The sequence below is a fragment of the Labeo rohita genome, chromosome 12 (genome assembly GCF_022985175.1).
Source record: "Labeo rohita strain BAU-BD-2019 chromosome 12, IGBB_LRoh.1.0, whole genome shotgun sequence".
NCBI lineage: Eukaryota > Metazoa > Chordata > Actinopteri > Cypriniformes > Cyprinidae > Labeo > Labeo rohita.
In genome coordinates, this window is record NC_066880.1 from 22,637,673 (window position 1) to 22,660,274 (window position 22,602).

Below are 22,602 nucleotides of genomic sequence, written 5' to 3' on the forward strand. Positions count from 1 at the left end.
GTCTGGGCCGCGTTTATTGGCGAGACAGATAATGGCCGTGTATGTCAGTCAGAAAGCAGCAGAGTGGTATGAAAGAGAAAGAGAGGAGTCCATTACAGCCGATTCGGCAGCCCACCTATTAACGTCCTGAAAATAAATCCATTAATACTGCCAGACACAACACAGGCAGCTTTCTTCTGATACCTGCCCTGAAACTTGAAAACTGCAATTTAGACAAACAACACTCAAACCCGGCAAAAGCAAAGGAATATTAACAACAAAAGCTTTGTACCAGTAAACTCCCTACTCTTATTGGTCTAGCCTGGATTTGTCCTGACCTTAAAGTGACTGTGGCATCATTCCACTACTGAGGACACAAGCGAGCACTTGTCGAGGACAGAAAGGGTATCTAGTCAAATGGTAGTTGTCTTGGCAGAGCTAAACGCATACCTGACATTGACAATAAACAATACTCTTTGTATTTCATGAGGAAAATTCAGGTTCTGAGCAGAGAGATACAGCAAATGAATCAAAGCAAATGGGAAACACTGTGGTGAGGTGAAGTAAGTGTTACTTACAGGGCTCCCTTGGCACAGACAGCCCAAAAGCAGTGCAGTGTATGACGCCACAATACTGTCCTCCATGTGCTTGCCAGCATGCTGAAGAGCTGGAGACAAAAATCAAATGACAGATTATTCAAAATGGGCCTTTTTCAATAACATTTGAATATCTGAGCTCATAAAAAAGGAACATTCTATGTTTACTTAAAATGACAACCCACAATATTCATTTAAACTTTAAGATTTCTTTTCATACATGAGGTTTCATACAGATACTGTAAAATGAAATTCCAGGACTTTCAAAAATGTTTGATTTTTAACGGAGAAGTCCACTTCCAGAACAACAGTTTACAGATAATGTACTCACCCCCTTGTCATCAAAGATGTTCATGTCTTTCTTTCTTTAGTCGTAAAGCAATTCCGTGTTTTGAGGAAAACATTTCAGGATTGTTCTCCATATAATGGACTGCTATGGTGGCCCGAGTTTGAACTTTCAAAATGCAGTTTAAATGCAGCTTCAAACGATCCCATATGCGGTTGTAAACAGAAGGGTCTTATCTAGCGAAACAATCAGTTATTTTCATTAAAAAAATGGGTATGTCGGGTATGTCGAAAAAATCGTATTTTGTCCCTCAACTTTAAAACTCATCCTACATCACTGCAGAAATTCCGACCCAGTCTATGCAAAGTGAACATGCAAAGAAGATCAAACACCCTTAACAAAAAGGTAAAACAGGACGATATAGGACGATTTTGAAGTTGAGGGAGAACATGAGATGGGAGTTCGACATATCAACAAAATATGTTGACAAAACAGAGGAAAAGACAAGATAAGCGTTTGACATTAAAAAGTATATAAATTGTATTATTTTTATGAAAATAACTGATCGTTATGACACTTCTTCCTTGGCTGTGATCATTTACGACCACATGTGGGATCGTTTGAACCCACATTTAAACTGCATTTTGGAAGTTTAAACTCAGGGCACCATATCAGTCCATTATATGGAGGAAAATCCTGAAATGTTTTCCTCAAAAAAACAATTTCTTTACAACTGAAGAAAGAAAACATGAACATCTTGGATGACAAGGGGGCGAGTACATTATCTGTAAGTTGTTGTTCTGGAAGTGGACTTCAATCAAAGATCTCACTTATCAAACAATGTCTTCTCTTTCAGATTCTAAATTCTAAAGATAAATACACAAATAAAAATATACTAATAATAAAACAGCAAAGATAAAGTGAAGCACATGCAAAGTACCACTACTAAAGTATTACAACGTATACTGCACTTTTACTATAGTAAAATGGTTACTATTCTTAAGGGATTTGTGTATGGGTCATTCAATAATTGTAGGTACATCTCATATCCGTTAAGTACATTTTTAATATAATTTCATCAGTATAAAGCCTCGATGCTTAATTTTCTAGTACACAATTATATTTGTCCCAATCACACTACTATATGTTTAAAAAGCCATATCATTTGTTCAAAAATGATGTTTATATCACACACAACCCTGGTATTCAGCAGTCCTATTTTGAAAAGTTGCTCATTCTACTCAAATTACCTCAAATATAAATTATGTTATACAGTTTGCCTTCAGTTGGATTAGGTTATCAAGACATTTGGGTGTGCACTTTAAAAAAAAAAAAAAAAAAAAAAACTGTAACTTTTTTTATTTGTGTCCGAAAAACCATTGTCAACTAAGTTACCCACTAGAAACGCAATTTCAATCTTAATTAAATGATTCGCAATATGCAGAGTCATGACCTAAGTCAAATGATTCGTGAACCCACTTCAAAGTCCCGATATAAAATAAAAGATTTGTGAAAAGCAATTTTAAGTCCCGATCTGAAATAAATGAATCGCGATACGCGATCCAGTTGGAATGCTTTAAAACAGTAAATCATGTTGCGACATAATGGTTTAACTGATTCAGAGTTGGTTTCTGCTAGTGAATCCTTTGAAATTAACGATGTCACGAGTTTAAATCAGTCCAAACGGATCCAGGGTAAATGGCTCAATTGATTTGGTTTATCCGTTTTTGTGTCTTCACACATTTTTGTGTCTTTACACGACATTGTCAGTGCTACTACTGGCTTAGCACAATAGTTATGACATTAACTGAAATAAGGAAAAAGGTAAGATTGAACACCTAATTTCATAGATACATCGTCTTTCAATAATTCAAGCACTTTTCAAGTACCTCTTCAGGAATATCGCAATTTTCAAGGGTTTTCCAGGCCTTAAATTTCAAAAAGTCAAATTCAAGTACTTCAAGCACTTTAAGCACCTTGTATAAACCCTGGATCATTAATATTTAATTATTAATATTACAGTTTAAAATAAATTGCTTTTGCGGTTTAATATATTTATTTGTGGAAGCTGTAATACATTCAAAACCATTCAAACATTTATGATAGACAAGTTTAAAAGTAAAAGTAAAAACATTTAGAATGTTACAAAAGATTAGATATATGTACTTTAAATAAATGGGTTTTTTTTTTTTAACTTTTCATCAAAAAGGTGGTGAAAATTCAAGACTTCTTTCAAAAACATTAAAAGCTTAGATATTCCAACATTTTTACCAGTTGTTTATATCCACAAGCATACATTGTACCCTGTAATTTTGTTTTGTTTTTGCAAGAAGAATGTTAAAAAAAGAACGAAATAAAAGCATTTAAGCTCACGCAGAGCGAACGAATAAAACTAATAAAGCAGACTGCCCTACTTATTGTACAGAACATACATAAACACTCGGAATATAATGCCTTGTGCTTATATAATTTCTCATGTCCTTTCTGAGAAAAACAAGCATTTCCACATGCTTAAGTGGAAGTCAGCTCCTTAGATGCTTAATAAAAAGCTGGTTGCAGAGGAAACATGCTCTGCCGGCACAGATGTTACAAGGACACACAGATTTAGTAAGTTTGCTAAGTGACTATATTTGTTGAACACCAAAAGAAAACAGCACGCACTCATTAAGACTGAATATACACAGGAAAACGAAGGTCCTACACAAGGCTGCACTCGTTGACTTCAGATGACAATTACATAACATTATCCTTGCATTAGACTAGCTTTCACAAGCAGAAGAAAATAATTGGAATTGCGCAAACGTCAGAACAAGAAGTGCGCATTTGGATTCTCGACGCAGGAGCTAAATGCATCATGACTTAGACCTGAGTCCTAATTTGTGAGTTCATGTGGTGCACTCACAAACTACAGAAAATTTAATTCTCAGAAACCTCTAACATGCGTATGCACACTTAGCTCATCAGTGGACCTGAAGACTGGGACAAACATAAGTCTGAAAGCATGAACTGAAAGCAAGTACCTCATCAGCTTCTTTCATCTGTTCCTCCAAATTTAATCAAATATGCTACTTTAAAGGAGAACTCCACTTCCAGAACAACAATTTACAAATAATTTAATTTACTCACCCCCTTGTCATTCACGATGTTCATGTCTTTCTTTCTTCAGTCGTAAAGGAATTGTTTTTTGAGGAAAACATTTCAGCATTTTTCCCCATATAATGGACTGCTATGGTGCCCCAATTTTGAACTTCCAAAATGCAGTTTAAAAGCGGCTTCAAATGATCCCAAATGTGGTTGTAAACGATCCCAGCTGAGGAAGAAGGGTCTTATCTAGCATAACTATTGGTTATTTTAATAAAAATAATACAATTTATATACTTTTTAATGTCAAACGCTCATCTTGTCTCACTCTGCCTAAACTGTTTTTGTTCCAGTTCTTGACAGTTAGGGTATGTCGAAAAACTCCCATCTCTTGTTCTCCCTCAACTTCTAAATCGTCCTATATCGCTGTTTTACCTTTTTTTTTTTTTTTTTTTTTTTTTTTTTTTTTTGTTAAGGGTTTTGTTTGATCATCTTTGCTTGGTTACTTTGCAAAGACTGGGTCGGTACTTCTGCAGCAATGATTTTGAAATGATTTTTGAAGTCGAGGGAGAAAATATGAGTTTTTCGACATACCCTAACTGTCTTGAGCCAGAATAAACAGAGCTCAACAAGAGCAAGCCAAGACGATTGTTTGAGAATAAAAGTAACTTAACTTTTTAATGCCGAACCCTCGTCTTGTCTCACTCTGCCTGGACAGTTTCTGTTCTTGTTCATGACAGTTAGGGTACGTCGAAACACTCCCATCTCATGTTCTCCCTCAACTTCAAAATCGTCCTATATCGCTGTTTTACCTTTTTTGTTAAGGGTGTTTGATCTTTTTTGCATGTTCACTTTGCAAAGACTGGGTTGGAACTTCTGCAATGATGTAGGATGATTTTGAATTTATTTTTGAAGTTGAAATACGGTCTTTCATTTTTCGACATACCCTAACTGTCTTAAGCCAGAGTACACAGAGTTCAAGGACTGTAAGGCAAGACGAGCGTTTGAGAGAGAGAGAAAAAAAAAAAAAAAAGTATTTTTTTTATGTAAATAACCGATCGTTTCGCTAGATAAGACCCTTACTCCTTGGCTGGGATCGTTTACAACCGCATTTGGGATTGTTTGAAGCCGCATTTAAACTGCCTTTTGGAAGTTCAAAATTGGGGCACCATAGCAGTCCATTATATGAAAAATAATCAAAAAACTATTAATTTACGACTGAAGAAAGACAGACATGAACATCATGGACGACAAGGGGGTGAGTAAATTATTTGTAAATTGTTGTTCTGAAAGTGGAGTTCTATTTAACAACAGTGTGTTGTGTTCTTTCATTGGGTCTCAAAGTCCAAACTGAGATTGTGGTTGCCCACCAAAGTGGTTTGTACATTAAGCAAAATTAACTGCTGTGGCAATTTTTTTTTTTGCATTAATGTAGTCTTTGTAGTGTCTACCTTTGTTGAGATCAAGTTCTTCATCATCCTCTCCCTTCTTCTTTTCCTCTGTGCTGTTGTTTTCAGAAGCGACCCACTGGATCTCTTCATTGGTCTCTTTCCATTCTCCACTCTGGTCCAACTGGGACTTTGGTGGGTCGTTGATGAAGTCATCCGTCTCCGCCTCCGCCAACATGGCTGCATGCTCTCTCTGAAGAAAAAGCTATTCATGCAGAAACAGAGAAAGAAATTACAAGTGTTTTACTTGTAAACCAATCAGTGAATGAAAATAATGGACATATTCAAAAGATTCTAATAATTGAGAATTACTGACATTTCTGTTTCTGTATTATGCACAGACACATTAATGATCAGATAAAAGGAGTCCACTTCCAGAACAAAAATTTACAGATAATGTACTCACCCCCTTGTCATCCAAGATGTCCATGTCTTTCTTTCTTCAGTCGTAAAGAAATTATGTTTTTTGAGGAAAACATTTTAGCATTTTTCTCTATATAATGGACTGATATGGTGCCCCGAGTTTGAACTTCCAAAATACAGTTTAAATGTGGATTCAAAGAATCCCAAATGCGGTTGTAAACGATCCCAGCCGAGGAAGAAGGTTGGTTAACCGAAACGGTTATTTTCTTTAAAAAAAATACAATTTAAATACTTTTTAAATCTCAAACGCTCGTCTGGTCTTGCTCTGCCTGAACTTTGTGTATTCTGGCTCAAGACAGTTAGGGTATGGAGAAAAACTTGTATTTTCTCCCTCAACTTCAAAAATCATTTCAGAATCACCCTACATCGCTGCAGAAGTACCGACCCAGTCTTCATCAAACATCCCTAACAAAAAAGGTAAAATGTATAGGATGATTTTGAATTTGAGGGAGAATATGAGATGGAAGTTTTTCGACGTACCCTAACTGTCATGAACCGGAAAAAAACAAGATTCCACGCAGAGTAAGACAAGACGAGCTTTGGCATTAAAAAGTATATAAACTGTATTATTTTTCTGAAAATAATCGATCGTTTCGTTAGATAAGACCCTTCTTCCTTGGCTGGGATCGTTTACAACAGCATTTGGGATCGTTTGAATTCGCATTTAAACTGCATTTCGGAAGTTCAAACTCGGGGCACCAAGTCCATTATATGGAGAAAAATGCTGATACGTTTTCCTCAAAAAAACAATTTCTTTAGGAAGAAAGAAAGAAAGACATGAACATCTTAGATGACAAGGGGGTGAGTACATTATCTGTAAATATTTGTTCTGGAAGTGGACTTCTCCTTTTAGCATACATTTGTACACCACACTGTACACCAATGTATCATTTAATTTTAGCAATTTAAAATTAATTAAAAAAAAAAAAAAAAAAAAAAGTTGTGACTAACCGTGATGTACACAGTCATAAATAGTCTGAGAAAAACTGTTAACTAGTGGTCACAGGACAGGCAGATGAGATGCATCTTAGTACCATGTGTAAACAGCCATGTGTTTTGAGTGACCACTTGTGATCACACCAAGACCTTAATAATAGGTGTAATAATACTAGGTCCTGTTTTCTTTAAGTGTGAAGCATGACCATGCAGCAGTTGTTTTTCTGTTTGTGTTTATACCTTCACCAGAGCAGCGATGGCACTGAGAGATCTCTCAGCCTGCAACTCATCTTTGTCAGACACACACATGGAGTCCCAGACTTCACCTCCCTCCATCTGCAGCTCCACCAGACAGTGTCTGTTCCTCGCGCTGTACTCCACCAGATTAATGAGCAAGCCCAGACCCTAAAAACACAAATACAATGAAAAACATCTAATTTAGATCAACAGGGACCACAACACAGAGAAAACCTGGTTTCACTTTGCTAACTGGTCTGCACAAACAAAACAAAAATAGGATTTGACAACTTATTTAATTTCTTTATATATGTAAATTATGTGAAAAAACACTACTTAAGTGTTACAAATTCTTAAATTTAATTTATTTTTCTTATTTTTTAAATGTTATTTATTTTATTTTAAATGTAATTATATTTGTTTAAACAATTCAAGAAGACTGAGATTTAATCATTTTCAGTTTATATTAATTATTAGACAGAGGAAAAGTAACTTGCTCATTTTTGCAATATATATTGTCAGTTTAACATATTAAAAATAATTAATATAATTAACAGTGTCAGTTTTCTCAATTCCTGAGACCATTATGTTTTTTCCACTTCTTCCTGTGGTTTTATGATCATGCTATTTGAGAGTCTGCTAATGCTATTAAGCTTTGAAGTGAATGAAAATGAACAGACAGCTCTGATTCAAACAAGGAAGCACACAACTAGACAGAAACATGATACAAGGTTATTTCCCATAAAAAATGGCAAAGCTAAGACATTAGTTATAATGGGTTTACAGGATGACTGTAGTAAGTTTATTGAATCTATAAGGTTGATCATGTTCTAATTGCTGTAAATCATAAAGAAAAACAGTAGCAGCTGGCTTATTGTTAGCATGTTAACATTATTAAAATATATTGTTGAATGGTTATATTTAGACATTTTATCCTCAAAATCTGAAGAAAAAAAAAAAGAAAGAAAGAAAAGAATTTAATAGAGGTGGTATTGGCAACATAGCATTGATTGATGCTCAAAAGGATGCAATTTTACAAATATTATTTAAAATATCTTTCCTTTATAATGATTCTAAATTAATTTGTGGATTCAATGTGTAAGTACGATAATTTATGATGACAATTTTATTGTTAGTAAAGGGCTCTACATTGAGACCATTTCAGTTGCATTTTTGACTAAAAACTACTGCGTGCGACTATGAAAAAAAAATATTAAGGAGCACCAGTGTGACTGACCCGATCTGCATATTTGCGTTTGGGCTGAGGGAAGCTTCAAAGGTTTCTACACGTTTTCACAACGTTGAGTAATGTGTAAGAAACATATCTCACAAATGCTTTAATAAAGTGTAGAGAGAGTGTAAATAAGAGATTCACTGTGCAGTGAAGAGAGCTTCATTGATTATAACTGAACTTTGTGAGATCGCGATGAACTAAGATGAGTAACAGCTTTTAATGATTTTTAAGGGAGTTTGTAAATGAGATTCTGATTAATACAAAAGTTAAATAAATGATTAATATTAAGTGACTTACATTGTCTGACTATAACACTATTGCCTGATTTTGCTCTTATTCGTAGTTTGAAATAGTTTGAAACAAGTCACAACTGAGCCCCTGCGCATCTCCATTCAAGCTCAGTGGTATTTTGTTTATGAATGAAAATTCACTTTTAAATGAATCTAGTGAGTCAATGATTCAATTTCTCATTCATAAAGGAAGTCACTTGTTTAAACCTGAATGAATCAGCCAGTCGAATGAATCAAATGAATGAATGATTCAGTAATAAAATCAGTGACTTGCCACCACCTACTGGCAGTTTTAGTTTCATTTTTAAAGTATCTTTTCAGTTACTTAAATCATTTAATATTTCTATATTCATAATTATATTTATATTTAAAACATTAATCTCATTAAACATGAAAAATACACCTACAATCCACTTTTGTGCTCTTCTGTGCCACTTTTATAGTACAAATTAATTTAGGTAATACTGATTTCATTTGATTAGTAACTTATTCTACTTGTTCTTATTCTCTTGTTTTAATTAGAAACTTACAAAAGGTCACATACATTTAAGAAAAATACCATTACAAAAGTAAAAAAAAAAAAAAAAAAAAATCCTCTGTAAATCACTTTAAGGAAACAAAACCACCTCGTAATGGAAAGGCAATTTTTTTTAAATTTAGTTATTGATTAGAAGGTGCTCCTAAAATTTAGACTGTGCTCCTAAATTTTTATGTTAGCACAAGTGCTCCTAAAAAAAAAAAAAAAGTAAGCATAGAGCCCTGTAGTCATTAAAATATTAATCATAATCAACCTCATAAACCTGAATGATTATTATTATTATTATTTTAATCTATTTACAGCTCTAAATTACAGTAATAAACAGCAAAGTTTATCTCCATATATGTTATACTAAAATGCTTTAAAAACTTGCTTTAAAAAATTGTGAACATCAATAATGCAAACCAATTAATCTGTTTGCATACTAACGATACTCACATAAAATTCTGTGGTATTTTAGAAAATTTTAAAGCATTTTATGTGAAATGATCACACTTTTCTAACCAATTTATATCCTTATGAAAGTGTAACATTGCATTACAATTAATATTCACAATGTTAATTAATAATCATCATCAAACAAACTTCACAAATAACCACTGCGTATATTTGATTTATAACATAACCCTATTTAAAATTTCATCACAGAATGGATTTTCCTTTTGTAATGTTGTTTGAAAGCACTCAGGAACTCCTAGTGGACACTGCTGGTCCCCACTGAATGTACCAACGCTGAGTAATATTAGTAGAGTTGTGTACTCACCAGGACTCTGATATCGAACCTCCGCTCCTGCGGCAGGTACTGTGGGACCCTGAGCACACAGTTTAGCGCAGTGCAGATTAACTCTTCCTGCTCACCCGTCTTTGTGCTGCCCCATTCTACAGACAGAACAAAAACACATTCAATGGTTGCTGCACATACGAGTTCAGCATTAGTTAATCAGGGATTTTCTGACTGTTGTTCCCCAAGCTGCTCACATCTGGCTTATGACCGAGTACTCCTGCATTATGCTGAAGGGTTTGGCAGCAATACTAGCGAGCAGCTAGCCAAAGCAGCACTGCTAACAGAAATCCATTTGGCACGTCGAACAAAGCCCATGCAAGAAAGCCAGAAGACTCTTATTGACTTTAAGCCCTTTAAAAGCAGAATAACAAACATTCTATAAGGCATAATGTAATGAGACAACCGCTGTGGCGCAGCCACTTGATTGTTTAGCTGAATAGCTTCCAGCACATTTTACATTTCAGTGTTGGGGAGTAACTAACAAAAAGCAGCAAAGTTATTAGTTCGGTAATGACCAATCAATAACTACCAATAATGAATTTCATTACTGATTAGTTGGGTCTTTGTGTTGAAAATGGAAAACGTTTGTCAGATAAAAACACTTTACAATAGTGAAAAAAGGCAGTAACGAGCTGCAACGAGTCACAAACTGTTTAAAACCCTAAAGTTTACTTGAGCAAACACTTGCAATGTGTGTTCAGTCAAATGCATAGCATTAAAAAGAGAAGTCTACTTCCAGAACAACAATAATTTAAATACCCCCTTGTCACCGAAGATGTTCATGTCTTTCTGTCTTCAGTCGTGAAGAAATTATGGTTTTTGAGGAAAGCATTTCAGGACTTTTCTCCATATAATGGACTTCGTTGGTGCCCCGATTTTAAACTTCCAAAATGTAGTTTAAATGCAGCTTCAAAGGGCTCTAAACGATCCCAGCTGAGGAAGAAGGGTCTTATCTAGTGAAATGATGTGTCATTTTTTTCGGAAAATAAAAATTTGTATACTTTAAGCACAAAAGCTTGTGTAGCACAGGTTCTGGGATGCGCGTTCACGACGCTACATACTATTGAATCACGTCGAAAGGTCACGGAACCTAGGCGAAATTACAGACCCAGTGTTTACAAAGCGAACATCCAAAGACTAAGAAAGTGCAAGGAAGTCAAATGCTGTTTACAAACAAAAAGGTACAACAATGTCGGACGATTCTGAAGTTGCAGGAGAAAAAAAGATGGAGTTTTTCGCCATACTCTACCTTTTTTAGCCGGAGTAAACAGACGATGAACTTAGATGTGATTCGTAGTAGTGATGGGAAGTTCAGATCATTTTACCGACTTCGACCTTTGAGTCTCATTCAGCAAAATGAATGAGTCATTATGTTAATTTTAGCAAAATCAGCATTACGTGACAGCCCCGAGTAACAGACTCGAAAAACCCGAAGACTCAAAACAGGTGAATTAATTCCAGCACAAAACCTAATAGGATGTTGCGCATGCGCGACTGAATGAATCGCTCCCCCGAGACGACTCGTTCTTCCCGAGTCACATTAAAGATTTGTTCAAAATGAAAGAATTGTTCAAGAATAACCCTTCATGAATTCGAAGCATCGCGAACGCACATCCCAGAGCCTGTGCTACACAAGCTTTTGTGCTTAAAAAGTATACACATTTTTATTTTTCGAAAAAAAAGAGACTAGATAAGACCCTTCTCCTTCAGCTGGGATCATTTATAGCCCTTTAAAGCCACATTTAAACTGCATTTTGGAAGTTCAAAATCGGGGCACCAATTATATGGAGAAAAATGCTGAAATGCTTTCCTGAAATGCTTTCCTTCACAACTGAAGACAGAAAGACATGAACACCTTGGATGACAAGGAGGTGAGTAAATTATTTGTAAATTGTTGTTCTGGAAGTGGAGTTCTCCTTTAAAAGATGAACTGATAGATGTTCTGGCAAAAGGAAACACCCATACCTACTACGCAGCAATCATCCTCAGATCAAGTTTGAAAGTGCTTTCCATATTTGGATCAACATAGACTACATTTGTGAATGCACATTTTCTGCAGTGTTGCGCATCAAGTCACGCTTCCATGCGTGTCTTACAGACAGCATCTTTACAATGACAACTTCATTCCGCTGTTACTCCTTTCAAGGCGAATTTCACAAAGTTGCTCAGCTTCTAAAAGTGTTCTAATAGTGAACACTTCTAATAGTGAGTAGAATTATTTATTTACAGTGGTGTAGTGCAGGCGTACAGCCTACCCACATCTTTTTCAGTCGGCTTTGCGCATACCCAATTCTTAACCCCTCTGATGTGCATCATTTAGTAGTGTCCTGCATTAGCTAAAATCATGAAAGTCCACCACATGAATAGCTTTTTCAATCGCATGTGAATAAGCACATATTCCCTAAAACACCCAGTCAGGGCCGTGGCGCCGGCTTCCTTTGAAATATGTTTGATGATTGCGCCTGATGCGCCTGCTCCGTCCACTCCTCCATCCCAAATGCTGCCTGCTCATATGCGAGAGCATGTCAGGGGAGGCGCGCAGACCGGTATAATAATTATTATTATTGATTACTAACTGAGTCAGTACATTAAAATGAAAACAATACCTTAAAAACGAAAAGCAGGAGGTTATGATGATCAGAAATTTCCTAAACCAGTGAATAATTTAATCAGGCGGATAAATTATGTGTATACCCACTTTCTCTGGCACCACTACACCACTGTTTATTTCAATAAATGTAATTGTTTAGATATCATAATATTTATAATGTTATAAATCTGGTTGGTTTGTATTGGTGACAATGTGTAAATGATATGCGGCCCGCGAGACTTGCACTTGGACCATAGTGCAGCCCAGTGGAAAAAAAGGTTGAGAACCACTGAAGTATATGCATGCTAGGAGGATGACAAATTTGCATTACAAACACTTTATGCACACCATTGCATAAGCATACTTCAGCATTTACAGTTTAGTGCTGGGGAGTAATCAACTAAAAGCAGGATGTTACCAGGTCTGTTAAAACTATTTGATAATCAATTCTAAAAAAAAAAAACATTATGGTTAATTAGTTTGTATGCTGAGAAGAGAATCTGTCACATGACTTTACAACAAGGGAAACCACATTTCTATGTCTTATGCATGAAAACACATTTTTAAACACTTTAAACAGTCATGAGAATATAGTTTCACTGGAGTTGCCTTGCCAGGTGTGTGTAGTTTCATGTTCTTAAGGTGTTTTCACCTGCTCCATAACTAGCAATTTACATTCTTATAAATATGTTTGAAATTTGTTGGAAAACAAAGTTCAACAGCATTTGCTTGATGTGAACACAAACCTGGTTGGTTCTTATGCTTCAACCAGATATGGTTGAGCTTCAATTCACCATATCTGATCTGCTCTCTTTATGTGTGTTGATCAATGTCTATACACTGATAAAAGCCTAAAATAAATGTTCCCCATATAAAGCAATAATGTCTCTTCAGATAACTTTGATGTCTTTATGCATTTATGACTGACTTTCAATAGGGGACAGATATCTTTCAGGTTTCATTAAAAATACCTTCATTTGTGTTTTGAAGATGAACCAACATCTTGTGTGTTTGGAATAAGGGTAACTAATTGATGCCAGAATTTTAAGAACTTCAAGAGTAGCTTTGTAAGTTACAGTTTCAAAGTAGCTTTCTTTAAAGGGCCCCATTATGGATTTTTGAAAGTTACCTTTCATGCAGTGTGTAACACAGCTCTGTGAATGAAAACATCCTGCAAAGTTGTAAATCTGAAAAGTGCTCCATGTATAAAGTTATTGTCTTTCAAAAGAAATTTGATAGAGTCGATTCCGAGTCATGCAAATGAGTCATTTTTAAAACGCATCTTAAGCCGTTTCAAGTTGATGTCAACATGAAACATTAGCTTATTGCCCGCCCACTTGTTCTGCACGCAGACCCGGGAAAACTGGAACCCCCACTCCCTCTCTCAAACACTGTAGTGGATTCCTTTATAGCATCATGTTGAAAAGACGCTGTGCTTTGCACTGTGAGTGTAAATCCATTAGTGTACAGTTAGAAAATGTTGAAAAACTCCCATTTCATTTTCTCCTCCAACATCAGAATCCTCCTGCAAGGAGGGTCAAACACTCTACAAAAAAAAAAAAAAAAAAAAAAAAAAAAAACAGCGATGTAGGACTATTTAAGTTGGAGGAGAAAATGAGATGGGGTTTTTTTTTTTGACAAACCCTCTCTTGAAGTGCAGAGTATGCATGCGCATTGCAGTGTGCAAGTGTATGATTTTTTTTTTTTTTTGACTGACCACCCTTATTCTTTTTTTTATTTAGAGCCTTTTGATACTGCTTTGAAAGAGCATTTTTAACCTTCAATCTGTTGAGCACCACTGAAGTCCACTATATGGAGAAAAATCCTGGAACGTTTTCCTGAAAAAACGTAATTTCTTTGCGACAATTGTCTAGAAATGTGTCAATGAATAGTGGATGTTTGTCGTTGTTATTACTTGGAGTTCTGATAAAAAAAAAAAGAGCAATACGTTGGTGTACAAACTGCAGTGCTTTATCAAAACATTTCTCTGTTGGGCTAACGTTTATGCCATGGCTGTTTAATGTAACGGTGATAGGTGTTCCGTTTCTGACATGCGCTGCACATAGTAGACCAATCACAACAGACTGGGTCATCGGACCAATCACCACAGATTAGAATCACGCAAAGGAGGAAATGAATCGTTGAGCGAACCATCTGAGAGTCGGTTGAGCAAATAAGGTAAAAATAAATGCATATGAAAGCGCATATGAAAGACAATGAAAGTTTTTTTGAACTTGCATGCATGTCAACCTGTTGTTAGGGACTTCCAAAACCAAAATATTAACCTTTCGTAATCCATAATAGGGGCACTTTAATACTTTTTACTTTTACAATGCATTCCTTCCGAGTGGAAGGTTTCATTTTTGTTAAACGTCTTGATGCTTGTACTGACCGTTGTCATGTGTGAGATTTAGCAGGACTCCGATGATGGCTCGCATACAGTCTTCTACAGCTTTCCCTACGTTGCTGTTGCTGCAGTAGGGCAGCGGCGTGCCCGACGAGCACAGGCCTCTGTTCACCTCTCGACTGTACCTCTGGATCATCTCCTCACAGTGCCGCAACGCCCTAAAACAGACAAAAAAAAAAAAAGGATGTCATGTATATTTGAAGAATTATTGCAAATTATTGTTTTATATCTAAAAACATCTTAAATTGAAAGAGGACAAAAAACATTACAATTCTTACGTGTAGTACTCAAATCCCATCTATTTTCTTACACAAGAAATATTATATTGCTTCAGATATCTTGGAATCTGTGTAGTGCACAAGTCTTATATCAGCTTAATAGCTTTTATGGAGCTTTTCCCCTTTTCATTCACAGGGTTCGTACAGATACTTTAAAATGAAATTCCAGCACTTTCAAGGACTTTAAGAACTATTGTTTATATATATATATATATATATATATATATATATATATATATATATATATATATATATATATATATATATATATATATATACACACACACACACACACACACACATATACATACACACACACACATATACGTGTATATATATACATATACATATACATATATATATATATATATATATATAAAAATCATGGTTCAGAATGCTTTTATGACACAAGATTATTGTAAACAGCCCACTGTAAACACCCTCGTAATTTGCTTCAATCTTTTCAAATTGTATAAATGATTATCTTAGGTTCAAGTGTGTGTAAGGATTTTGAAACAAGCAGAGCACGGCTGTTTCTAAAGCAAGCAGTGTCATCTGCTGTTCAAAACTAAGCTCAGAATCGATTTGAGAAAGAATCGCGATGTGTTCAGAAAATGTTGAATCGATGCTGAATCATTTCTCGAATCGAGTTGCAACGATTTACTGCAAAATTGCTCTGAAATCCTGATCTACATCAAATGATTTGAGATCTGAGGTTCCGATTTAAAGCAGAAAATTCACGAACCCACTCTGAAGATCTAAAGCAAAACATTCGCGATCTGTGCTCCGAAGTACGGATCTACAGCAAGAGATTCACAGACTCACTCCAAAGTTTCGATCTAAATCAAATGATTCACGATTGGAACTTCTCATATTGCAAATCATTTGATTTAGATTGGGACTATCGTATATCGCTAATCACTTTATTTGAATCATTCAATATGCGAAATGATTCACCAACCCGTTCCAATCTAAATAAACCAAATGTTTCGCGATATATGCTCCGAATTCCCAAACTGAATCAAATGACTCGCGATACGTGAAGTTCCAGTAAAAATCAAATGATTCACAATACGCTATTTGAAGTGATACACGCTCCAAAGTCCCAACCTGAATCAAATGATTTGCGCTACAAAGTTCCAATCTAAATCAAATGATTTGCGATACGCGATTTGAAGTCCCGTTCTGAAACAAATTGGAGCGCTTTTTGGCAAAAAGCTCAGTTTCACCCATCACTACGTGCTTTTTAAAATTGTTACAAGTGATGCTGAAAATCGAAAATGAATGGCTTTTAATTTGATCTGGTTTTTGCTAGTGAATCGCTTGAAATAAATGATCAAAGTCACTAGTGTGGTTTCTCTTGATTTGGTTTCTCTTTTCGCATCTTCAGCCATGTTTACATGACACTGTCAGTACTAGGCTACTACTTGCTTAGCTTGATTGTTTTTTGACTAACAGAAATAAGCTAAAGATATATATATTTTTTTTTGGTTTTTTTAATTGCATGAAGAGATATGTGCTTATTGACAAAATAAGAGTAATTTCATAGATACATTGTCTTTCAATAATGCAAGCACTTTTCAAGTAGCCCTTTAGTAATATTGCTATTTTCAAGGGTTTTCCGGACCTTACATTTCAAAGAGTCAAATTTGAGTGCTTCAAGCACTTTAAGCACCTTGTACAAACCCTGCGTTCATATTCATTGTATGGAAAAGAGCAGCATGAACTAAGGCTGGGTGATAAAGAGATATGTTCATCTACTATACAAACTCACACACGTGATGCTCACAGTGTTTTTAACATCTGCTGTGTCAATATTTGAAGATATGAAGACATGAATTTAATCTCCAGAGCTGTTCCGAGTCACTTCGCAATCTCTTCACCCTTTCATTTAAGAAAAACTACCATCAAATACATCTTCATAATGATGTATCCAAATAATCAATGTTGTTATATTCTTGACTTTCATATCCATGTATTAACTCATGATTTATTATTAGCTGACTTATGCTTATTATCATATTCAGATTCAAGTATTTACTCATTACTGTTACTCATTTACGTTTATATTTTATTTAGTTTGATTTACATTCATATGTACTATCTGTAGTATTTTCCAAAAATATGTATGTTATGTACATTTTATATATGCATGTTTGAAAGATTGATCTTCTTTAGTGGCATTATGTTAGATATTGGACATCTTTCAACTACTGCCTGAGTAATACTCTTTCTCAGAATTAGTCATTAATGGCACTAGATGTTCTTTTCCAGAGACTGTTTTTCAACCGCAACATTTGATTGGTCACGATGACCTAGGCTGATCTGACCTATAGTTGTTACAACAACATGACATAATGGATAAGTCCATAACCTTTTCACAAGACTGTGATGACGCATTTCAACGGTCACCATCACCATAAATCCTTGAAAGTTTTTTTTTATTTTTTTTTTTATTATGTACATTTATAACACTATACTTTGTATTATATCACTTTTTTATCAAGTTACAAAAAAATAGCTAATGCTAATGCAAGGGTGTTTCTAATGCCACATCTATGGGAGGGATGGTAAATTCTTCTGACTGTCGATATCAGTCTCTCTCTCTCTCTTTTTTCCTTTGATTGAAAGTCATGAAAACACTATTGTGGAGTTTTTCTTTTGTTATTTGAGCAAACGGGAATGCAAAAAATATATTTGTGGTACTCATTCACTGCTCTCGGATTTTTACCCAACTATGACGACTTCCGCTATGAGAAACCCGGAAGTGTGAGAAAGGTCCATTAGACAAACACCATTTTGGGAGGATGTAAGTTTCCTGCATATGTATTCTTTGTGTCTACTCTGATTATTCACTTCTTTTTCACTCTTTCCTTTACTTCTTTATTCGTTACTCCTTCTCCCTTCTGCTTTTCTTGCATTCGGCAGATATCTTTTGAGCTTCTTTCACTACTTCATCTATTAGATGCAATATTTTGGAACTCTTTGCACTTGTTTTAAATTATGGATTATAAATTATTGAATTTTGTTTAAACTTATTTCCTATTAAACTTTCCATATTTACTTAATTGTTTTACTGTATTAATAATTGCACACTTTTATTTAATACATTTTTTATTCCTTCTAAAATTGATCTCTGACATAATCATTACTCATCTGCCTGGATCTCAGTGCAATCACCGACAAACCACAAAAAAAAAAAAAAAAAAAAAAAATTCTGTTTAACTAAAACAAAGAAATATATTACTATTGTACTATTGTAACAAGTAATATAATTATTAAGGAATATAATACAACCAAGATATTTTTCATCCATGCAAAAATTCATTATTTTGTTGCAAATTAATATTTCTCAGATTTTAAATAAATATCATACATTTTATATTTTCATTCGATTACATTTTTAAACATTTTATTTTAAAATAGTTTAAAAATCATTTAAATGTATTAAAATCATACAATAGAATTCAGTGGAAAATTAGATGGATTTCATGGGGTCCTAATTTAAAAGGGAGGTTACTTTGTGGAGCTATGTTTGCTCAATGAGGAAAACATTTCCTTCTCCATTAATAGTAAACATATACAGTCATGCAATTATGTCAGAAAATGCAATACTTTTTCTCTCAGAAAATTGTTCCAATTGCAAATGTTTTGTTATTCATATGCTTATTGTTTTTGTTTGCACTGCAACAACACACACGCACACACACACACACACACAAGTAAATAAACAGAAGAAAAGTCAAACTTGATAAAATTTCACACAGAACTCAAAAATGGACTGGACAAAATTATTGGCACCTTGTCAAAATTGTGAAAAAAATAAAAAATAAAAATAACCTTTGCTTGTCAAGCATGTGATGCTCCTGTAATTTGTACTTAGACACCTGTGGCAAGTAACAGATGTAGGCAATATAGTATCACACTTGCAGCCAGTTAAAATGGAGAAAAGTTGACTCAACTTTGGTGATGTGTGTCACACTGAGCATGGAGAAAAGACATGCAAACAGACATGCACTTATCCTCAAAAAAAAAAAAAAAAAAAAAAAAACATGCTATGTAAAAGAAAATATAACTTAAAACTTGGACAAAATATGTGTCCTGCAGCAAAACCATCTAAGAAAAACTGTTTTAAGCAGCCTTGCAAACTCCATATATTACTGTAAGCACAAACATAACAGCCCTTTGTAAATCAAATTATAATTTACAGTCTATAACAGGGCATTAAAGCCCCTTGACAGACACATCAGTTGAATATAAGGTATATCTTGACACAGTGACATCACATTCAAACATTTTAACACCAAGTATAGTACTTGAAGCGCTCTATCAGCATCTAAATAATGGGCGTTCAGAATAACACTCAAGATGGAAAAACAGCCAGCAGATAACAGACGCAGCGGGAAGTGGGCACATCCTAATGGACCGCATTTACACGAGAGCCAGGGTCAGCAGACACGAACACAAGCTGCATTAGCTTTCTCTAGAGGGAGAAAACTTAGCTCTTCCTCTCTATTAGTCCCCAAGATGTGTGTGTGAGTGAGATAGCAATAGAGAAAAAGGGAGTCTGCAACCACAGCACATGCGCTACAGTACGACCAGCTTCATGCAAAACGCCACTAATGCGCTTAGCATAATGAGAGGTCATTAGCGAGCGAGATGGGAAATGGAGGTAGAGGTTCATGTGTTCATATATTAGTGAGGTCATTATTAATGCAAGCCTGCCGTACTCTCTAATTGAATTAGAGCCAGCTGAACGAGCTCTTCCAACAGTGTGTGTGAGCCGAGTTTGTTGACTCATCTAGATCCTCTTCACAGTCCTGAGCACCCGTGTTTGGTTTGCTGTGCACTCTGAAGGGTCTGACCCCGTCTAGAGAGCTGGGCCATCAGCTCGTAATTACATTAGCAGCGGAAGAAAGGCCAGACAGCCTCAAGCGAACAAGTATAAGCTAGATTTACCATAACAGATGCCTAAATGTGCACTCTCAATGTGGTTTCATACAGAAAATATATTTTTGCATTTTCTGAAAAAGCAAGAGGACCTTGTCTGCATAAAAGTCACTAGAGTGTTATAGATGCTTGCCAGGGTGTGACTTCATGGCCGCAAGTTTTTGGAGTGGTTTTTAATTTAGTTGCTTGGGTGTTTGCTAGGCAGATTCTTACTTGCTTAAATCAAAAGCTAGTAAAAATATAAAAAGTATCTCTATAATCTGAGCTCTAGACTTGGCTTTTAAAGAAAGTCTATGTAACCATTTGTCATGTCCACACTGGATGCTTTGACTGTGGGAACGGTATCATGAAATCTGATGATTACCAAAAAAAAATTAAGGCACAACGTAGTGGCCAGTGTCAGAAAGCTGCATTTCCACCAGGGGTCATGGGTCTTCCAGCAGGACAATGACCCAAAACAAACTTCAAAAAAGCACTCAGAAATGGTTACAAACAAAGCGCTGGAGAGTTCTGAAATGGCCAGCAATAAATCCAGATCTGAATCGCATAGAACATCTGTGGAGAGATCTCAAAACAGCAGTTGAAAGAAGGCATCCTTCAAATCTGAATGACCTGAAGCAGTTTGCAAAAGAAGAGTTGTCCAAAATTCCAGTAGAGAGGTGTAAGAAACTCATTCATGGTTACAGGAAGCGTCCAAAGGGTTTTTTCCCAAAGGGGGTGCTACCAAATATTAAGTTAAGGGTGCCAATAATTTTGTCCAGTGCATTTTTTGGGTTCTGTGTGGAATTGTATCAGATTTTACTTTTCTTCTGTTTATTTTTGTGTTGTTCCAATGCAAACAAAAAAATAAATAAAACATGTGAGTACCACAACATTTGCAACTGCAACAATTTTCTGAGAGAAGGACTGCACTTTTTGACAGAATTGCAAGGGTGCCGATATTTTTGGCCATTTCGTTTGTTGTATTTCACTAGGTAAGAATTCTGATTGCTTAGGAAGTAATATGAGATCACTCATGTCTGTAGTACAAAAGGTGTGGGAAAGCTAAATTCAAGTTAACAAATATAAGCCACAACAGTGACTTCTGAAACCAAGGACAGAAAGAGAGGAGGAGAGGGGAGAAAAAAAAAAAAAGCACAATTAAATGGTACAATTATAAAAAATAGTCATTATGACTCATGCACTACATAGACCCTTTTCACAGAAAGAGATAAAGCACTTCTGTAATAATTATCATTGTATAGCAAAGCTATATATATGTACGTTTACACCACTATTCTTTGTGTTATTGAGTTTTGCAACTGGGTTTCTCTCTAATACAGTGTACATTTGACTTCTTTCTCCCATCGGACTGCCATAATCCATTCCTTCTGGAAAGCTGTGGAAAAGCAATAAATGGATTTTTTTGTTTTTATTTTGCTGTTGGAACAAATTTGCTGCCACGTAGCTCTTAGAGCTGGGTTTCAACACAAATTTCACGATTTGATTCGATTCTGATCCTTCTGATTCTAGGGGTGTGCGATATTGTCAAAAAAAGATATCTCGATATTTTCTGTGATTTTATCGATAACGATAATTAGACAATATTTTGCTGAGTGGGTTATTCTGCTGATATCTTAAGGACTACTGTGGACAACTGCCTCCTAAAGTATTTGATATTCTACATATTCTGTGTGGTCAGTTCACATCAGTGACAGAAATTATTCTTTTCCAATAAGTTTAAATTAATTTTTACCTTTTATGGGCATTTTTCCTTCCTTCCTTTTTAGCCATTTTTTTTTCTAAAATTCGGCAACTTTTGATTCAAATTCTTACATTTAATCAGTCAGTTAGAAATATGTTAGAAAAACAGTTGATTCATTCAGGAAAGAAATGCCATCATATTGCTAAGAGACGCAAAACGGTGCTGTGGCTGTTTGGAATGATTTTTTGTTGGCAAAAAAAAGAGCAAAAATAGTCAATATGGTGACTAAAACGTAAGCCTCTTAATGTTAACATTGTTTATTGAACTGCTGTATAAAATCAATACTGCATTTGTAATCATGCTTATTTTTGAAGAAAAAAAAAAAATGGCACTCTTCGTGATATTTACTATAAGAAACTATATAATTCCATACAGAAAGACCCCATATCTTGAATTACTTGATAATTCTGAATACATTTTAATAGACTGAATCATGCAGTGAAAGAACGCACTCTAAATGCACACCAGCACTGTTTAACTTACTAGATTAAAAAAAAAAAACAAAAAAAAAAAACAATTTACAATATTATCGCAGATTATATACATCAAATTTGATTCAATTTCCAATTAAATTCAAAATCAATTATTTTGGAATATATATCAGGTACAGTACATGCAAAATTCTCAAGAAAAAAAAAAAATCTCTCATATAATGCTGTAAAATACATGAAAGTCAGTTGGTACTACATTACTATAATATTACTATACTATTACTATAATAAGATTAAAAATCAACAGATTTGTATCCAGACGCGGAAATTACACTAAAAGAAGTTTTTAAAAAAGTTTTTGGATTTGTTT

General features: G+C 35.0%; 1 protein-coding gene across 1 annotated transcript in view; it reads right to left on the minus strand.

Moving 5' to 3' along the window:
* Nucleotides 1-22,602, minus strand: part of waplb (WAPL cohesin release factor b) — a 73,693-nt gene that overhangs the window by 7,826 nt on the left and 43,265 nt on the right. The window contains exons 14-18 of the mRNA XM_051124051.1: nucleotides 14,815-14,987; nucleotides 9,812-9,927; nucleotides 6,990-7,154; nucleotides 5,394-5,595; nucleotides 558-646 (exon numbers count right to left, since the gene is read on the minus strand). Coding sequence (XP_050980008.1) covers nucleotides 558-646; nucleotides 5,394-5,595; nucleotides 6,990-7,154; nucleotides 9,812-9,927; nucleotides 14,815-14,987 — 745 coding nt within the window. The remainder of the gene's footprint in view (nucleotides 1-557; nucleotides 647-5,393; nucleotides 5,596-6,989; nucleotides 7,155-9,811; nucleotides 9,928-14,814; nucleotides 14,988-22,602) is intronic.